The 19,151-nt window shown below is 60.6% G+C and overlaps 1 protein-coding gene across 4 annotated transcripts in view; it reads left to right on the top strand.

The window, feature by feature from the left end:
* The window catches only part of GSE1 (Gse1 coiled-coil protein), a 390,726-nt gene that overhangs the window by 130,731 nt on the left and 240,844 nt on the right, over positions 1 to 19,151 (top strand). For all 4 annotated transcript variants that reach the window (XM_047846324.1, XM_047846322.1, XM_047846323.1 and 1 more), the window contains exon 2: positions 11,125 to 11,305. In XM_047846324.1, coding sequence (XP_047702280.1) covers positions 11,125 to 11,305 — 181 coding nt within the window. The remainder of the gene's footprint in view (positions 1 to 11,124; positions 11,306 to 19,151) is intronic.

Raw genomic sequence — 19,151 nt, forward strand, 5'->3', positions numbered from 1 at the left:
TGTGGCTGTCACCATGTTTCCACGATCCTGTGACAGCAACCCTGCCCCGACGTTAATTTACATTACAGCCAGTGCACCCCCCGACGTGTGTTTTTAAAGGGTATAATTTCTATCAACTTCAATTAGAGCTATTTTTATTTTTGTCACCCTGAAGAATTTCCCCGCGGTTAAGCTGTCGTTTTTCACTATAATACCCCTGGCAAGGGCTGGGGGAAAAAAAAAATTAATAGTCTAGTGATCACTTAGCTAATGCACTGTCAGCGCTTGATAAACTGACTGCCCTGGGTGAGACGGCCCAGTTCCTTCCACAGTAATTATGTCATGTTCACCTGCAGCGGGCAGGGCCCCTCTGGTGGAGGTGCGGGGCTCCCCACGGAGCCCAGGGCAGGCACCCCCCCCAAATCTGTCTTTGCGGTAATTTAGGTGCACCAGGGTGGACGTCTGCCCATCCTTCTAGCTGTGTGGCGTTCGACAGGTTGCTAAACGTCTCTGATCCACTTTGGAGAAGGGAGCATACCATAAAGGTTACCGCTCACGAACCCCCTGACCTCCCTAGCTCGGGGCAAGAAAGGAGGTGAGGCCAGAGGGCAGGTGCGTGGGGAGCACCGGGGCCATCCGTGCATGGACAGAGGGATGTTTGCGAGCCCCGGATGAGGCGTGGCAATTAAACCAGGCACCCACTCCGAACACAGGAGGGGCAGGCATGGGGCTCTGATGGGCCGTGAGCCTGGTGTGGGGACAGAGGGAGCGGCCGCACCTGCAGGAACGGGCCTTCCGTCACCTGAGTCGGGTGCGATAAAGAGGAAGGACCCGCCCTTGTGCCCAGCGCCGTGGCGAGGCTCCAGGGATCGTGTGGTGTGGCCCCTGTGTGGCTACGTTCACACAACATGCTGGAAGTGATGGCCGCAGGAGGACACGGTGGGAGAGTGTCACAGAGCGTGCCCGTGGCCCAGCTACCTGTGTCTGCACCGCGGCGGTGAAGGCAGGGGCCAGCGGTGACGCCACATGGGACAGAGTGCGCGCACACACATGCACACACGCACACACGCACAGGCCAGGCTGGGGCGGCATCCTGCCTGTGATGTGGGGCCATGATTTTGTAAGGTGTCCTCCTGGGGGAATAGCAGGAAAGGGGACGCCAGGTCTCCGTATGACTTCTTGCAATCACATGTGAATCTGTAAGCGTCTCAACAGAAAACGTTAAGATTGAAACAAAAACAAAATCTGGCTCACATCTCTCTGGACTCCCTCCAGACGACAGCCACAGCCTTTTACGGGACCCAGGAGGCCCCTGAAATGTCACCCCTTTGCTTCCCTTGATCTCTGGCCCCACAGGCCCCCTTGCTGTCCCTCAAACACACTGGGCACACACCTGCCTCGGGGCCTTTGCATGGGATGTTCCCTATGCCTGGAACCGTGACCTTATGCGTCCATGTCGTCCCTTCCATGACTCAGATGTCTCCTCCATCCGCCGTGTTGGGGACATCGTGGCAGGGCCTAGGGTTACCGAGTGCCGCCTGGGGGGAGGGTAACAGTCTGGGCAGGTGTGTGGCAATACGGGAGGAGGGTGGGGGGGGGCGGCCAACTCCTCCTGGGGAGGGGAGCTGGGGACACAGACCACGGAAGCAGGCACACCCTTGGCTGAGGAGGAAGCAGAGGATATGGGGGGTGACACGTCAAGCAAGAGGGAGGCACGGGGCATTGGCGGGCTGGGAGGAGGCCTCGTGGGCATTGACGGTGGCTTCTGCCCCGAACCCTGAAGCGAACCTCGGCCCTGCCCCTGGGGAGCCAGCACCATGTACAGATGGGGAGGCCAAAGCCCAGAAAAGTAGAGTCACTTGCCTGCAGGCACACAGCTCTTAGGCGGCCGAGCTGGGATGTGAACCAGGCAGGATGGTTTCTGCAGCTGCCCTCAGCCCCTGCAGGACGCCTGGAGGAGAGAACGGAGGGTGAGTCCAGCGGTACTCGTGTGGGTGACAGGTGCCTTCAGGACACGTCAAGCTAGATAACCAGCCGTGGCCCCACTGTTCCTACTTCTCCTAGCCTTTCCTCTGCCCCCGTCAAGGCTCAGCTCCCCTCCTCCCACAGACCCCTCTTCCCCCGCCTTTTGGGAATAGCGGCAGACGGTACACCCCGTTCCCCACCGCCTGCGGCCGCACAGCCTCCTTGCTGCTTCTAGAACAGAGATCCGCAAAGTGTAACCCACGGGCCACATCCATCAGGCAGCCTTTTTATGTACAACCCATGAACTAAACGTGCATTTTACGTTTTTAAAGTTGCAAAAAAAAAAAAAAATCAAAGGAAAAAAATTTCATGATGCGACAAGTATACGAAATTCAAATTTCCGTGTCCACAAATAAAGTTTTATTGAAACAGCCACACACTCTTATTTTCGTGTGGTCTAAGGCTGCTTTAGCGCTACGATGCCAAAGTTGAGTAGGTTCAACAGAGACTATAATGGTCCTTAAAGCCAAAAATACTGTCTGGCTTTTTCAGGAAAGGTTTGTAAACATGCTCCCACCTCAGCGCCGTCACATTGACTGTTCCGTCTACCTGCCACACCCTTCCCCCACATACCTATCTCCACGGCTAGCTTCCTTGTTTCCTTCAGGTCTCTGCATAAATGGCCCCTGTCACTGGGGCCGGCCTATGGAGAACTCTAACTTTACTCATCCACCTCCCTACCTAGCCTCTTCTATTTGCCTTCCTGGCACTTTCTACAAACACATGAATATGCCTGTCACTCCAACCTCTCCAACAGGAAATTTAACTGTTTTGTTTGCTGCTGTATCCCAGGCACAGTGTAGGCATTAGGTGCTTAATATATGTTTATTGGATGGATGGATGGATGGGTGGATGGATGGATGGATGGATGGATGGATGGATGGATGGATGGATGGACAGACAGATGGATTGATGAACAGATGGCCAGCCGGATGGATGGATGGATGGATGGATGGATGGATGGATGGACTGATAGCCAGACGGATGGATGGATGGATGGATGGATGGATGGATGGATGGGTGGATGGACAGACAGATGGATTGATGAACAGATGGCCAGCCGGATGGATGGATGGATGGATGGATGGACAGATAGCCAGATGGATGGATGGATGGATGGATGGATGGATGGATGGATGGATGGACAGATGGCCAGCCAGATGGATGGATGGATGGATGGATGGATGGATGGATGGATGGATGGACGGACAGATAGCCAGACAGATGGATACAGGCATTAGGTGCTTTATATATGTTTGTTAGACGGATGGATGGATGGCCAGATGGATGGATGGATGGATGGATGGATGGCCAGACGGATGGATGGATGGATGGATGGATGGATGGCCAGACGGATGGATGGATGGAGGATGGACAGATAGACAGGTGGGTGGGTGCATGGTTTGTTGGATAGGTGGATGGGGTGGATGAAAAGCTAGGCTGGGCCTAACTCTTGGATGCCACGGAGAGTCAGAACTTTGGTAAAGGGTTTTACGTCAGCAGGATGAGTGATGTTTTGGGAAGATCACTCAGACCAAGGCATGGCTGGGGATGGAGTGGGCCGGGCTGTATGCCCAGAGACTGATGAGAGGCTGTCTCCCTGGGAAGTGGGCCTCGGCAAGGGTAGGATAAGGGGACCCCGGGAGAACCGGGGTGTCAGACAGATCAGTCCAGCTCCCCGTGCCGGCCTCCAGCAGGTGGCCCTCCAGGTTGATGCCAAGGACTCAGGGGCTCCATGTCCCCGGGGCTCTTGCCTGGGCTGGACTGGGTCACTGACAGCACTCTGTTGCCTGCAAGGCATTAGGGAGCGCTCTTGCCTCTGGAAACAGGAGACTCCTCCATGCAGCTTTCTGCCCTGTCCCAGGCCATGAGAGGGAATCGCTGCCTCAGAGGCCTTCCTTGAGGGAGGGAGCCAGGGACATGCCTTCTAGAATGTTCCCTCTGGCCACCAGAGCAGCAGAAGCTGGGCCTGCCTGCCTCTGGCCAGTTACCACTGGCCCGCCTGCGGTCCAGATATCCTACCAGCCTCCCTGTGACCCCAGCCTTCCTGGCCACACCTGCCCCACCCAGATGTGTCTCCCGAGGCTCCTGGTGCATTAGCGGCAGACTCTGGCTTTCCAGTAAGGCTCTCCGAGACATCTCACCCCACCTGCCCATCCCACAAAATGTGGCCAATGCAAGTTACCCTCTCTGGGCCTTGGTTCCTTCATCTGTATAACGGAGCCTAACAGTTGCTCCCGTCCCCACCCCCACCCCCCACCCCGACCCGGGGAAGTCTAAGGTTTAATGGGCCGACACCTGCCAAGATTAGCAAGAGGCCTGGCCCCTGTAGGTGCTGTGGGTGCGCAGCTGCCACCAGGGCCCATAGGCAGGCGAGCCTCGCACTTTACGGTCGTGCCACACGAGCTTTCCACCCCGGCCCTTCGGAGACACCGTGTTCCCGGCTTGGCAAGAAACCCCCGCTTTATCTGAACCGGGAGGTTCTTCGGCCCCAGCAGCCCCAGGCCTTGATCCGGAGACTTTCTCTTTGCAGCAGGTGGAGTTGGGGTCCCTCGTCTCCCGGGCTTCCTGTGCGTCAGGCTGTGCTAGGCTGAGTCCTTGTGACCGCTCAGGCTGTGGGTGTGGGTCTCCGCACCCCCCTTTTACGGGTGAGGAAGCTGAGCAGGCCGGGCGACCTCCGTCTGCCTCCCGTCCTCTGAGCCTCAGTTTCCCCCTCTGTACCGCAGGTTAGTCATACTCCCCCACCTGAAGGCGCAGCTCCGGGGGGAAGTGGTTCTGTGCACGCTTCGCAGATCATCCAGGTAGGGAGCCGTGACCCTCTGTCCCCTTACGTGCTTGCGGCAAGCTGTCACCTGGCCAGACTCGAAGCCGGGGACAGAACCTGGCTTTCATCTTTCTGAGTCCTGGATCACGTGTCCGCTTGGACTTCTCTTGTCCTCCAGGCTGGACGAGCCTGGTGCCTCGCCCCCTCCTTCCAGCCCCTGAGAGGGGGGAGCACCTGGGAGGGCTCAGGTGGGGAGGAGAGTCAGATCGAGACCCCCGGCCGAGCCGGCGACCCTCCCCACCCCACCCCCACCGCCCCGGTGCTGCAGCCGAGCGCCCCTAATTGCTGTCACAGATGCGGCAGCCACCAGCCTCTCCAGCACGATCTGCTGTGTCGCGTGAGCTTAATTAGTCCCTGATTACTCATTTACTGGGTGCTGTGTGTATTCCACATCTAATAACTTTCCAATTACGCCCGGTCTGCGCCGCACATTTAATAACCCTTTAGTTGTCTGCGTATCGGGGCCTCTGCGTTCAGCAGCCCAGTCTCCCCCTGACCCAGAGCCTTATCGTTCCCTTTACTGCAGTGTTTGGAGTTCTCTGCTTGCCGTTACGGGGCTGTTACAGGGAATTAAGGGGCGTCAAATTCCGTGTTTGGGCCTCTGATGCACCAGCTCGCGGTGCAGAACAGGGAATCCCACCAGACAGAGCACAGTATCTTTGTGGGTGGGAAGGGGGAAGGGCGCCCCCACGGCAGGGCTGGGCCGTGTCCCCTCACTTCCCTCCCGGGCAGGCCTGTGACCCCCGTGTCCCCCAACAGGCAAGAGGTCTCCGGCCGGCTCAGCAGGCGCCCCTTAGCCAGGCCCACCCAGCCTCCCAGCCAAGGCTCACCTCCGGCCATCCCTGTTTGGGCGGGAGGTGACTTTCCTCCCGAGCTCAGCTTCCTGCCTTCGCCCGATTTTTCCTTGGGGCAAAGGGAAGGCCGTGTTCTTTTGCGCCATCGGGACCCTGGCGTCTCCTCCTCTCCTCCAGCCCCACACCCTGTCTCCTTCTTCCAGCCTCGCTCCCGTGACAGATCGGTCACAGCCCATCAGCAAACCCACTGCCGTTTTCCCGCGGCACAAACTTGCGTGCTGGGGACCGCGGTCCGGCCTTGCTGTGTGTCTGCTGTGGCCGTGAGTATGGGAACCAGGCCCTGCTCGTATTCAGTGGGAGGCAACTGTGTGCCAGGCGCTGGTGGGTGTAGGTGCTGGACAGAGGCCACAGCGCTGGCCTGATTCTCAGCTGTCATTGTGACCAGCTGGGGGACCTGGGGCAACTGTCTTGACCTCTCTGTGCCTCAGTTGCCTCCTCTACAAGGTGGGAGTTAAGGTAGGGCTGTTGGAAGGATTCAATGGGCTGTGGATGTCAGGCGCTTGGTGGGCCCCTGGCGTATAGCAGGTGCTCAGTAAATCTAGGGTAGGCATCACTCGCCCATTTTCCAGAAGTGTCACCTGAGCTCAGAGCAGTCATGATTGCCTGTCACCCTTACTTATGGCAGCAGCTAAGCAGCTCAGTCCCACATCTGCTTTATTCGAGGCCGGCACACCTGGCTTCCTGGCGTGCCTCCTGAGCCGACTTGGAAGAAAACTAAGATTCAGGGTCGTGGTGGAAAGTGGAGGGACCCCTGCCCCAGTGACTGCAGGGACCCCTTGATTGCGTCGGGGCTCCAGGCCGGCAGCAGGCAAGGAGGGCCTGGAAGGTGGCCCTCCTGGCTGCGGCCCAAACCCCCCAGAGGCCAGGCGGGCCCTCCAAGGCACCAAAGCCTTCCCCGGCACACAGCCCTCCGGGCTTCGTGGGGTCCGCCGGCCGCCGCACCCCTTTTCCTCTTGCTCCTGATGCTTCTGCTTGCAGGTCATGAGACCAGCTGCCATTCCTTGAGCACCTACTACGTGCTGCGTACCTTTAGCATCCGATTCTCCCCACTGTCCCTTTGGGCAGTAGACGCTCACCGCGATCACGCCCACTTTATGGGAGACGGGACTGAAGCCCGGCGAGGCTAAGTCACTTTGCCGAGATCTCCCAGCCGGGGAGGGTGGCCGGGACCCAGCGTGCACCCACGCGGGGAGACTGAGAGGTGGGGGTCTGGCTGGGCCCCCCGGGAGGGAGGCGGATGCGGGCTCTGCCACAGAGGCTGCCGGAGGGAGAAATCCTGGTGTCCTGCCCAGCCTCTGGGCTGCTCATCCCTCAAGCTGGAACTTCCCTGGTTTTCAAACATACATGCCGTGCAGGCTACAACACGGATGAGCCCGGGATGCATTGCCGAGCGAAGGGGCCACACGCCGGAGGGTGGCATATGAATGGCAAACGTCAGAACAGGCAAATCTGCGGAGACAGAAAGGCGACCGTGGCCGCCTGGGCTGGGGAGGGACGACAGGTGACTGTCAGCGGGTCGGGCCGCCGTTTGGGGTGACGAGAATGTTCTGAGATGGATTCTGGCGGTGGTTGTGTGGCTCTGAGTGTGTTCGAAGCCCCTGAATTGTATGCTTTAAGTGGGTGAACCGTGTAGTTACGTGAATAGCTCAGTAAGACGGTTTTTAATGTTTATTTACGTTTGAGAGAGAGAGACAGAGAGAGAGAGAGAGAGAGAGTGAGCAGGGGAGAGGCAGAGAGAGGAGGAGACAGAATCTGAAGCAGGCTCCAGGCTCCGAGCTGTCAGCACAGAGCCCAACGCGGGGCTTGAACCCACAGACCGTGAGATCATGACCTGAGCCAAAGTAGGACGTTCAACCGACTAAGCCACCCGGGCGCCCCACAATGAGATTATTTTTTAAAACAATCCCCCCCCCCACCCGCCCCCGACTGCTCCGAGATACTGCTGATTTCCAGGGCCCCCAGGCAGGGAACAGGGTATGCCCCAGACCCCGTCCTAATAGTCCTTTAAATGGAGACAGGCCCTGGGGTTGGAACTCATGGCTGTGTAGAGAGGGCACTGTGAACGTGTGGGTTCAGATGCTTTTGTTTAGTCGAGAATTGTCATCCGTTCGGCTTTGAAACCTGAGGAAAGGGGACTTCACCTCCGCTCGATGGTCTGGCTGGAACCTTGGCCTCCACCTAACGTGAGCCAACACGAGATAATCCGTATTCACAGGACCACACGCACCCGGCAGCCTTGTCCGTCCGTTAATACTGACTGGGCCCCGCCAGGAGTCACGGGCAGCTGCTGCTGAGCCTGGAGAAAGGGGGTGAAATCCTTTTACCTCCCGGAGGAGCTAGCCCAGAGCGGGGACTGGCCTCCGGGCCCCTCGTGGTTCTGGCACACCGTGGTGCCAAGGAACATTTCTGTCTGGGCCGGGCACTGTTCGAGAGCTTGACGTGTTGTATCAGTTAGTTATCCACAGCTGCCGCGTAACAAGTTTTAGCAGCTTTTAGCAACACATTTACCGTAACACGACGCGGCCGGGTCCTGCGCTCGGGGCCTCACGGGCTGCCAGTGGAGGCGCTGGCCGGCCGCGTGCTCATCCGGAGACTCAACAGGTTCACGCAGGCTGTTGGCAGAATTCATTTTCCCGGGGGACACTGGGCTGCTACGAGCTCCCACGTACAAGTGTTTGCGTGAACGTGGGTGTGGGGTTCTCTTGGATACCTGCCCGGGAGAGGAGCCGCTGGGTCACGTGCCAACGCTCCGTGTGACCTCGGAAGGGGCTGCCGGCCCAGTCCCCAAAGCAGCTGCCCCATTTTACAACCCTACCAGCAGCATCTGAGGGTTCACACGGCGTTGTAACACGTTTCGGACTAGTTGCCAACGCTTAATAATCATGAGAGTGCGGCTCTTAAAAGTGGATTCACAGCCTCCTCTCGAAGAATCAGACCTGGCAAGATGGAGCTCTGTCCCCTCCATGTGATGCACGTGGCCCCGAGACCGTTGCCATCCCCCTCCAGTCTCAGCTACCCAGTACCTTGTTCACACGTCACTCTCCTGGTCCCTCAGGGATGAGTTTGAATGTCTCATCCCTCCCCTCCCCCCCCCCTCCCTTTCAAAGCCTGCTCCCTTTGAAGGCTTTGTTCAAACTCCACCTGCTCCAGGAAGCCTGCCTGGATTTCCCCAGCTCCCCCGGGAGGGCTTCTAGGTCCCACAGTGCTTGTCGTCCGCACCCCTCTTGCCCAGTCAAAGCCTCTTTTGCCGCCTGTCCGTCTCTGCTGAAAAGCCATGTCCCCCAGTTGGTGTGTAACAGCTGAATCTTCTCCCAACTGCTTGGGTTCAAATCCTGATGCCTCCAGTTACAGGTAGGAGCCCAGGTCACTTTGTCTCTTCATGCCTCTGTGTCCTGGTTTGTGACAGGGCTTTTGGGAGGATTAAGCGTGACACATAGGTGCTCAGTAAGTGGGGTCCCCCTGCCCACAGCTCCCCCTTCTGGGAGCCACCCCTGCCCTCCAAGGGCAGCCCCGGGCTGCCTTCCCCCAGCAGGACCCTAGTCCCCAGGCTCCAGGAGGAGAAGCAGGAGGGGGACCTCTCCCCTCTCTCCCTTCCACCAGCCCATGGGCAGGGGTCAGAGCCAGGGCCCCCCACCGCCCTCCTCCACTGCCCGCCAGCCCACCCCGGGGGGCTTTCAAGAACGCGGCCCGGTTTGGCCAGGTGCCACCCCTGTGGAGAGTCCCCAGGCTGGCTGGACAAGCCATCCTGTGACTAACGGTGGCCCCAGCGGCCTGCGCCTGGCAGAGTTCCCCCAGAGGATGAGGACAGGACTGTAAGAGCAGCTAAAACCCGACAAGACGGGGTACGGGTGCGGCTCCGGGGTCCCTGCCATGCTGATGGGCCCCCGGCCCCTGAGCGAGCGAGCCAGCGAAGGAAGTGTGCTGGGCTGGGGTGCCGCCTCCTCCTGGCTCCAGCCTAAGCCGCCAGCACGCCCGTGGGATTTGCGGGGGCTGTGGTCTGGGCCGTGTCACCATATGGATCCCATAAATTAAAGCATGCCCGGAAACAAACGGTAAACGTATCGCCGCTTGCAGGGAGGGCTGGCGGGGCCCCGGCTCGCCCGGGGGATTCTGGGCCATCCATCTCTCTTAGGGCACTTTGGTTTCGTGGCATTAATCCCTAACTGGATCAACAAGGAGTTGTTTTCCGACAGCCATACCGGCCCTGAGGCTCAGAGGCGGGAAGTGGGGGGTCGCCAGTGGCAGGGACTGGCCCCCAGGCACTCGGGGCAGGGCCTGCCTCCCCCAGGTTGGAGGTGTTGAAGTCCCGTGGGTTGGGTCGACCCCGCCTCCGAGTCTAGCGGCTCTGAGGCCTCAGGCTCCTTCGCGCCCCTCTCTGAGCCTCGGTTTCCCCAGATGTGGGAGAGGGTGAGGCAACCCGCATAGTCAGGGTCAGAGAGACAGAAAGCGGGATGGTGGGTGTCGGGGGGTCTGGAGACTTAGAGCACACCAGGTACGAAGTGTCTGTTTGGGCGAGAACGTTCTGGAAATGGGTGGAGGTGACTGTTGCCCGTGGTGAGCAGTACACTTAAAAATGGTCAAGATGGTAAATTTTATGTGAGATGTATTTTACCACAGGGGAAAAAAAAGACAGGACGCCTGGGTGGCTCAGTGGTTAAGCGTCCACCTCTTGATTTCCGCTCAGGTCGCGATCTCACCGTTCGTGAGTTCGAGTCCCTCATCGGGCTCTGTGCTGACAGCTCCGAGCCTGCTTGGGATTCTTTCTCTCTATCTTTGCCCCTCCCCCGCGTACGCGTTTTCTCTCTCTCGAATAAATAAACTTTAAAAAAAAGAAAACAGGGGACGCCTGGGGGGCTCCGTCGGTTGAGCGTCCGACTTCGGCTCAGGTCACGATCTCGCGGTCCGTGAGTTCGAGCCCCGCGTCGGGCTCTGTGCCGACGGCTCGGAGCCTGGAGCCTGCTTCGGATTCTGGGTCTCCCTCTCTCTCTCACCCTCTCCTGCTCACACTCTGTCTCTCAAAAATTAAAAAGCATTAAAAAAATTCTTGAGAACGAAGACACAGGGGTGGGGGATGGGCTGACCCCCTGCAGAGCGGACTGAAGGTTAGCTAAGTTAATTGTTACGGTTATAATTAACTAGCACATAGTTATTGCCAACTCCTGGCAGGAGCTGAGGGGGCTCAGGGAGCAACGGGGCCAGTGGGTGCGACCCCAGTACCCAGCGGCCAGCCCGGTGGCCTCGGGCAGGGTTCACTGGGCAATCTTCCTGCTGGTTTTGCTGGGGACCGGCCCTGTGCCGCCCTGAGCCAGCCCAGCTGAGTCCTTGATGGCCAAGCCGGGCCATCGTGGGGGCGGGGACAAGAGTGGCGTCCGGGGGCCCACCCACTGGGCACCTCTGGGCAGCTGTGCCCAAGACTCACCATGTCCCCTCCTGTCCTTCCAGGTCACCTCTGCATCTCTGGAGGCGTCGACAGCCGTCCACCCCCCAGCCAGGGAGCCTGAGCCCCGGCCAGGCGCCCCAGCAGAGAGCACGCCCAGAGGCCCCAGGACAGCCCAGGAGCCGGGGCCCGCCCGCTGTCAGCAGAGCGGCTTGGACGGGGCCGGAGCAGACCCCGCAGGCGCAGGTAGACGCGGGCTCTTTTCCGCCCCCGGGTGCCGGCGCGGCTCATGCCGTCCCCGGCAGGGAGGGCGGCTCCCAACACGGAGCTCGGGCACGGACCTCCGCCCCGCGGTCTCCGCATGGCTCCGGTCTCCCTTAACTCGCGTTGGGATTTTCTCGTTCACGCTCCTCGCATGGTGGTTTGATCAGAATCCCTTGCTTCCTGACTCTCTCATCCTGGATATTCACAGACGGCCCCTGTTTGTTGTATTTATTATCCGGGACGCCACGGTACTCACCCGTTCGTCTTTCAACGACCCCGAATGGGGCGCCAGCACCCACCGCCCACCCGCCAAGACACGCCCTCCGCCTGGCCGGGCCCCGCCCCCAGGGGACCACCCGCGGGCGCGTCTCTAACCGCACACCTGTGTTTGCCCAAACCATGATGATGGTTTCCTGGCGGCTTGGGCCGCCTCTCGGCCGGCTGCCCTCCCCAGACTCCGCGGGTCCCTCTGTGTGGTCGCCGCCCTGTGCTGCTCCGGCGTCCTGCGCGCGACCCCGTGTGCGCCCTCTCTCCGCCAGTGGTGCGGGGACGGTTGCTGGGCTTTTCCATCATGGATACGCAGGCGCCGGGGCCTGGCACACATCTGTCTCCCGAGTTAGCCTCAGCTGGGCCAGGGGGAACCAGGGCGCGTGGCTGGGGGAGGACGCTGCCCACCGATCCCGTCGTGCCCATCTCGCGGGCACGACGCCGCGGAGACCCCGCCTGCTCGCCCATCTCGGCCCTTTCCCTGACGACTGTCCCTCCTTGGGTGATGGGCCTGTGAGTGTAGAGTCCGGAGGGCTGCGCTGCGGGGCCTGCGGGACCCGGGCCGGGGGCAGTGAGTGGATCCCAGGCAGGCCGTTTGGCTGGATGTGGGGGTGTGTGGGCGCCTGCGTTCTTATCCGGGGAGGGTCCTAAGAGCAGGTCCTGAGGCCGTATTTCTGTCCGCAAGAGCCCTCCGAGGGGGGCCCTGTATGTGTCCCGCCTGTCACTGCCCAGAGAGGACTGAATCCTGAGACCCGTGCCAGCCCCCAGTGTGAGCCCACGCTGAAAGCGCTTGTTAGCGGGCCAGGGCGGGAGGAGATGGGCTGGTGGGTGTGCGGAGTGCGTGGTGGGGACATCCGCCTGCAGGACAACCCCAGTGCCCACCCCTTTCTCTCCGTGATGTGCTCTGGGCAAGGGGCACAGCCGGATGACCAGGGGCTCACGGGCCGCGCAGCCCTCTGAGGGATTCCCAAACCCTGGCAGAGGGGCACGCGGGCGGTGGGCGGGGCACGCAGGTGGTGGGCGGGGTGCTACGGGGAGCCACGCCCCCTGGCGCCAGGGCGCTCAGAGCCCTGGACCAGTGTCTTCTGCTCGGTGCCTGTTCTTCCTCATCTGAGAGATGGGAACGAAGGCTAATTGGCGGAGGCGGGGGAGGCTGGCTTACAAGGGCAGACGTGGGTATCCACTGGGATGGAAGAGCGTTCAGTGCAGGTCTGGCCCCGAGTGCTGGCACGCGTGGGCTGGTGTCAGCGCCCCGGTCACCTGCCGCGCCTCTTCCAGGCAGCGTGGAGCATCCTGGAGGCTGCTTCCCCGCCCTGCCCCCTCCACCCCAATCCCACCTCGGTTCTGGGTAATATCCGGCAAAACTTGACCCTTGGGGACTCTCCCCTCCCCCCGCGGGTGCACACAGGGCCAGACCCGGGCCTTGGGCTGCCTGGGGCAGGGCAGGGGCCCAAGGCCCCCGTCTGCCAGCTGCTCCTGTCAGGCTGCAGCCCTGCCCGGAAGGGGGTGGGCAGCTTCACAGCCAGAGACCTGCCAGGAGCGCAGTCCTGGAGCAGGCCCCTCCCCGGGAGGCCGCTGAGGCTGCTCAGAAACGTGACAGTGACTAATGGTTTATTACGCACCTGCCACCTCTCATCGGGCGCGCAGGCACAGCCCCCGGGTCCAGCTGTGCACTGCCAGCTGGATGGCGGGCAGGCACCGGGGGTGAGCGCGTGCAGACACCTGGATACGGGAGCAGGGACGCACAGGAGCGGACCCAGACCCAGCAACTACGGCTCACACAAGGGGCCGCACGCAGGCACGTACATATAGATCCGTGCGCACAAGGGCCCGCACGCAGGCACGTACGTACAGATCCGTGCGCACAAGGGTACGCACGCAGGCACGTGCGTACAGATCCGTGCGCACCCACGGGCCCCGGGCCTCTCTTACACCAGCATGTAAACACGCGTCGCAGACACACACGTACAGAATACACATCCCTATGCACACACACACACACACACACACACACACACACACATACTCACATACCACTTCCTCTCTCCAGAGCTCTGAACCCCTGTCCCCCCAACTGTCTGTCCCTGCCCTCTCGTGGTGGCTTCCCCCCAGTGCTCCCTGGGGCAGGGGCCTTTCCCAGAAGGTCTGGGCAGCTACGGGCAGGTCAAAGGCGTGCATCTATTGCCTTGAGGGGTATCTACCCATCGCAGTCCGTTTCTGACCCTCAGCTCCCTGCAAACAGCCCGTAGACAAGGACAGCAGTGTGTGCCAGGAGAGGAGGCTGTCACCGCAGGAACCCTGGTGCCAGGTGACTGGGCCGAGTGCCCCCAGGGACACGGGTGGCCACCCTGCTTTGTTCTCTCCCAGAGGCGGATGCTGCATGCTTCTGAGTGACCCCTAGGATGTGGTCACTTGCTGACTGTCGGGAGTTTAGCTGTGGGGCTGCAAGGGAAGTGAGGACCTCAGGCCAGGATTCCTCAGGCAGGCAAGGAGTCTCCAGCCGGTGGGAGAAGGGCACAGCCGAAACCTGGCCATGAGGCAGCCTTCCTCGTAGGGTGACAAGCCCCCAGGCTCAGCTCTGCCCGAGATTGTTCACCCTGTAGCCCAGGCTGTGCCGTCTGCGTGTGGTATAAACTCCAGCGAGAGGCTGCTCCCAGTTCAGCACGAACGGATGGGAACAGGCATTCCGGAACAATTATCATTGTGCCGCCGCAGCCTCCTTGGGAGAGAAGCGGCACGATCTGCTGATGAGCGAGGGTGTGGCTTGTTGTCCGAGACCCAGGTCCAGGTTTCCGAGTCAGCGCTGCGCTTCCCAGCCATGGAGGCTGTGCAAAGTTCAGAACCTTCCCAAAGCGTAGCCGCCCCAGCTGCGAGTAGTTCGTGGTAAAAATGAGGTCTTCCCGTAGCAGGATGTCGGTGGGATGGATATCAAGGAGCCGGCCAGGGTTGCCATGCAAGGCTGTGCAGGTTGCACACTGCACAACTCCAGGGTGTGCCATTCTCCTTGTGTCTCTGTGAATGTGCTCTCTGTGTGGTCATCCTGTGCAGCCCCATCGTACAGCTAAGTGGTGGCCCCATGGTTGTGCCGCATGGACCCTAGATGTCCTTTCCGAGCTGCGGAACGGCTTCTAAAGTAGCTCCTAGTATCTTTATTAACAGAGACAATGGAAGTCACAGACCCCTCTCCTGGAGTTGCCGCGGGGGCGCAGGAGACCAGGCCCTGATCGACTCTCCAGCGACAGCCGTGTTCCCAGGGCTCCTCTCTTCCTCACTCGCCACGTTGGGGGACCGGGCCCCGTCGCGGGTGGTCTCTGGGTTCCTTCTGTCCCCAGAGCTGTGGCTCTCCTCCCACCCAGAAAGCCTCCACTCGCATTACTCCGGGCTTTGGGGACCCCGGTTCGTGGGGCAGGGGCGAGCAGGAACGGGGCTGCGGGGTGGGAGGGTCAGCGAGCGTATCTCACACCCCGCTGGCCCCTGGGTCGGCCCAGCAGGTGCCCGACCTCTCCCTGTTCTCATGACCCACCATGGCGGTGGCGTATCTTGGAAGAGGTCTGTCTGACCTCGCTCCTGCTGCTGCCGTTCGGGGACGACCACCGACTTATGTCTCCAGACAGCACACACGTACCGCCTTGCAGCCTGGAGGCCAGGAGTCCAACGTGGGTCTCCCTGGCCTGAAAGCAAGGAGTGGGCAGGGCTGCGTTCCCTCTGGCGGCTCCAGGGGAGAATCCTCTTCCTGGCCCTTTCCGGCTTCGGGAAGCTGTGCGGATTCCCCAGCTCACGGCCCCTCCTCCACCTGCACAGCGGGCGACGCAGTGTCTCTGCTTCTCCAGGCGCATCTCTGCCTCCTTCTTCCACCCGTGAGGGCCTCGTGTAACCACAGGATAATCCAGGGTGCTCTCTGTCCCCAGGTCCCCCTTACTTCCCCTTTGCCGTGTGAGGGACCCTTGGGCAGATTCACGGGTTCCAGGAAATAGGACATAGACGTCTTTCGGGGCCATGATCCGCCCAATCACAAAGTCACTCGTAAAATCGTTGGGGCACACCCGCCTGCGGGCGCCGTTACAGACGACCCTGAGCCCGTTGTGGTTCCCGGTTTCCCTTTCGCCTGTGTCTCTGCCACCTCTTGGCTTCTAGAATGCTCTGATGCCATCGCCAGCGGACACGGGCAGGAGAACACATAGGAAGAAACACTGGATGCTCCCTCACCTTGGCCTTGAGGGGACCCACGTCTCTTCCGTTGGCCTGAACCCGTTCCCACCACATCCGGGTGCCAAGGGGGCCAGACGGTGACGACAGCCCGCTGCAGGAGGGGCCGGGCGCCGTTGAGGGCTCCCTGGTCATGTGTGCCCCAGCCGCACGCTGCACCGGGCTCCGAGAGCTTGGGGCCGAGCCTTGCTGGTCCCCCGGACGCCCTCCCCGGGTCCCTGTGTGCTTTCGGGGCAGGGCTGGGCGTCCTCCTGTCCTTTCAGGGGCAGGGATGGGAAGCCTGGCCCCTTGGCTTCCAGCAAAAGACGCATCTTACCCTCGGGGGCTTCACCTGGAGTGGGCTCCTGCCTCCTCCTCCACTCCCTACTCCCGCCTTCTCCCTCGTCCCCCTGGGTGCTGTGCCCCGGAGAGCACTGGCACACACGTCCTTAACTCCTTTTCCGCTTCCAAGAAACCACCTGAGACGGCACATTTCCCGGGACCGTCCTGCTCAGCCTTGTCTGTGCAAACGGCAGGAAAATGCACGCTCACCTCTGCTCCCCTCTCTCTCTCCCACCTCCCCCCCGCCCCCCACCAGGGACACCGGGCAGCTTTGCTTAGCATGCAGGGGCTGGGGCTCACCCAGCTCTCCCGGGAAGGATGCCCTTCAGAAGTCAGGCCGAGGGCACGAAAGAAGGAAGCCAGTGGAGAATCAGGCGGGGTCCTAGGAGCTGAGCCCCTCAGGCCCGGGCTGAGTCCCCGCAGTAGGGAGAGCCGAGGGGAACATAGCACTGTGACTTGCCCCGAAGTCGAATGTTCGTAGGTGCCCGCTGTGGGGCTGGTTAATTTTGGGGGTTCCTGCTCTCTAGGTACAAATCCCAGCCCGTGGTACCAGGCAGACGGCCTCCCCGTAACCCGGCTCTGTCCCTGCGAGTGCCCACAGGAACACCCGAGCTGGCCCCAGCCCCCCCTCCCCCCCCACCCCTGCAGAGAGCGCCTGGTGGCCACCTGAAGTCCTGGCCCCACAAAGGCCTTTGTCTCTTGGTTGGGCAAATGGGCTCCCGGCAGCAAGGGAGGGCCTTCCACTTGGGGACTTGGCTCAGGCCCCGAGAAGTGCTTGGCAGGCCTTGCTCGGGGCGGGTGCTGGTGCCGAGTGCTTTGACAGAGGACTCGGGGGACTGTGCCCCAGCTGCCAAGTGGCAGCCGCTCGGAGCGCCCAGGGGCCGGCTCGGCCGCTGCTTCTCCAGCCCTGCCCGCCCCCGCTTGCCGGCTGCGATGGCAGGGCCCCCGTCTGGCAGCCCAAGGGCCTCCCGAAGCCCTCACCTCTCTCCCTTCCCTTGTGGGGCCCCGGCCAAGCTGGGATCCGAAGTCTGTTTTCTCTGCGACAAGCCGCGTGTTTATTTTCTCGGGAATTCGGGTAACGCCGGGGAGCTCAGAGCCTGCAAGTGGGGGCAGGAGGTTGAGGAAGCCAGGCCGCCTTGAGGGGCCCTTTGCTGGTGGCTTCCTGTCTCCCCGGGAGTGTCTCTGAATCCTTCGCGGGGACTCACCCCCGCGGGCCTGCAGACCCTTCTCTCTGTTGCTCGGCGGCTTACCCAGGGTGCTTGGGGACTGCAGCCACCAGTTTGCTACTGTACAGGTTCGTGTGGCTCAAAGAGCATCATTTCCAAGCCTCGCCGTGCCCCACACCGAGTTGCACCCGTGCCCTGATTCAGAGCAGAAACCACGTGAAGACTGGGCGTCTCTCCCAGCAGACCTTTGCTCGTGTCTTCACCATTGCCTGTTCTGCACATCTGCACTGTCATTTACGTGTGTGCATTTGTTCACAGACATTTATTGAGCGCCCACCGCATGCCGAAGACCGTGTTGGGCAAAACGTGTGACACCAGGTGGCGTTAGGTGCCGTGAGGAAAAGTAGGGCAGGGGGACCCAGGGAGGTGACAGCTGCGGCTTTAGGCAGGGTAGACACAGAAGGCCTTGTTGAGGCGGTGATGTCGGGCAGAGAGTTCCGGGCCACCGGGAGAGCAAGTGCAAAGGTCCTGGGGCAGCCTGTGCGCAGCACACTTGCCCTCTTCGTGGGACCACGTGTTACTGTCTGTCGTCTTTCATGCTCCTGAAACTGGCGCAGTGCACTTAATAGGTGCTCCGTAGACATTTGTCAATACAAATGTCTAATACGAGGTTTCGAGTCAGCTAGTGCCGAGGACCCGGACGGGGGAACATAACGAGAAAATGTGATTCTTGTACTCATAGGGGGCATACATCTCCTCAGGCTTCCTGGACTGGGGGTTGATGTTCCAAGCAGGTTCTTACTCCGTTCCAGAACCTCTCTTCCCTCTCAGGGTGCTGCTCTAAACTAAAATTCTATGGGGCGCCTGGGTGGCTTAGTCGATTAAGCATCCGACTTCGGCTCAGTTCATGATCTCATGGCTCGTGGGTTCGAGCCCCGCATCTGGCTCTCTGCTGACAGCTCGGAGCCTGGAACGAGCTCTGTATTCTGTGTCTCCCTCTCTCTTTGCCCCTGCCCCTCTCATGCGTGCGCGCGCGCTCTCTCTCTCTCTCTCTCTCTCTCTCTCTCTCTCAAAAATAAATACACGTTAAAAAAAATTTTTTTTAAATAAACTATAAAATTCTAGGGACCACTGGTGGCCTTTCCAGAGGTTTGACATGTTGGGGCCAAGGACACTAGGTCACCTGCACATGACTGGTTCTTTCTCCCCCTTGAACTCGGATGACTGAGAAGCTGTGAGCTCCCTGGATCAAACACACAGAAGAGCGTTGAATGAGCAGCTACTATACGCCAGGTGCTGTGAGTCTAGGGAGTTATCTTCCTGGTCGTACAACTTCCCTGCAGCTACAGTGACACATGACCGTGAACTCAGGTCTGTTACCTTCCAGCCGGGAGGTCGGAGGCACGGGCAGGTTGCTTCCTTCGGGCGGCTGTAGTCCTTGGCTCATGGCTCCCTGGCCACATCACCGCAATCTCTTCTGTCCTCAGGTTGGCTCCCATGCACCTGTGCCCCCCCCCTTACAAAGACCCTCGTGATTGAATTGCCCGCCCCCCCCCCCCCCCCCCCCCCGGATCATCCAGGGTCATCTGTCTGTTTCAGGGCCATTAGCTTAATCACATCTGCAAAGTTCCTTTTGCCAAGTGACGTGATACATTGACAGGTTCCAGGGATTAGAACACGCCCGTCTTTGGGGGGCCATTATTTGACCTGCCACGCCAGCCGCTGTGGCTGGGCTGAGCTGGCCGTGTACGGCTGTGGGGCATGGGGCGCAAGCTCTCGACTGGAGAATGGGCAGGCTGGTGGGGACTGCGGCGGCCTGCGGGGATTTACTGGGCGCTGACTCTATGCCAGGCACCCCTGTGGGCGCT

Source organism: Prionailurus viverrinus, unplaced genomic scaffold (assembly GCF_022837055.1).
Source record: "Prionailurus viverrinus isolate Anna unplaced genomic scaffold, UM_Priviv_1.0 scaffold_38, whole genome shotgun sequence".
NCBI lineage: Eukaryota > Metazoa > Chordata > Mammalia > Carnivora > Felidae > Prionailurus > Prionailurus viverrinus.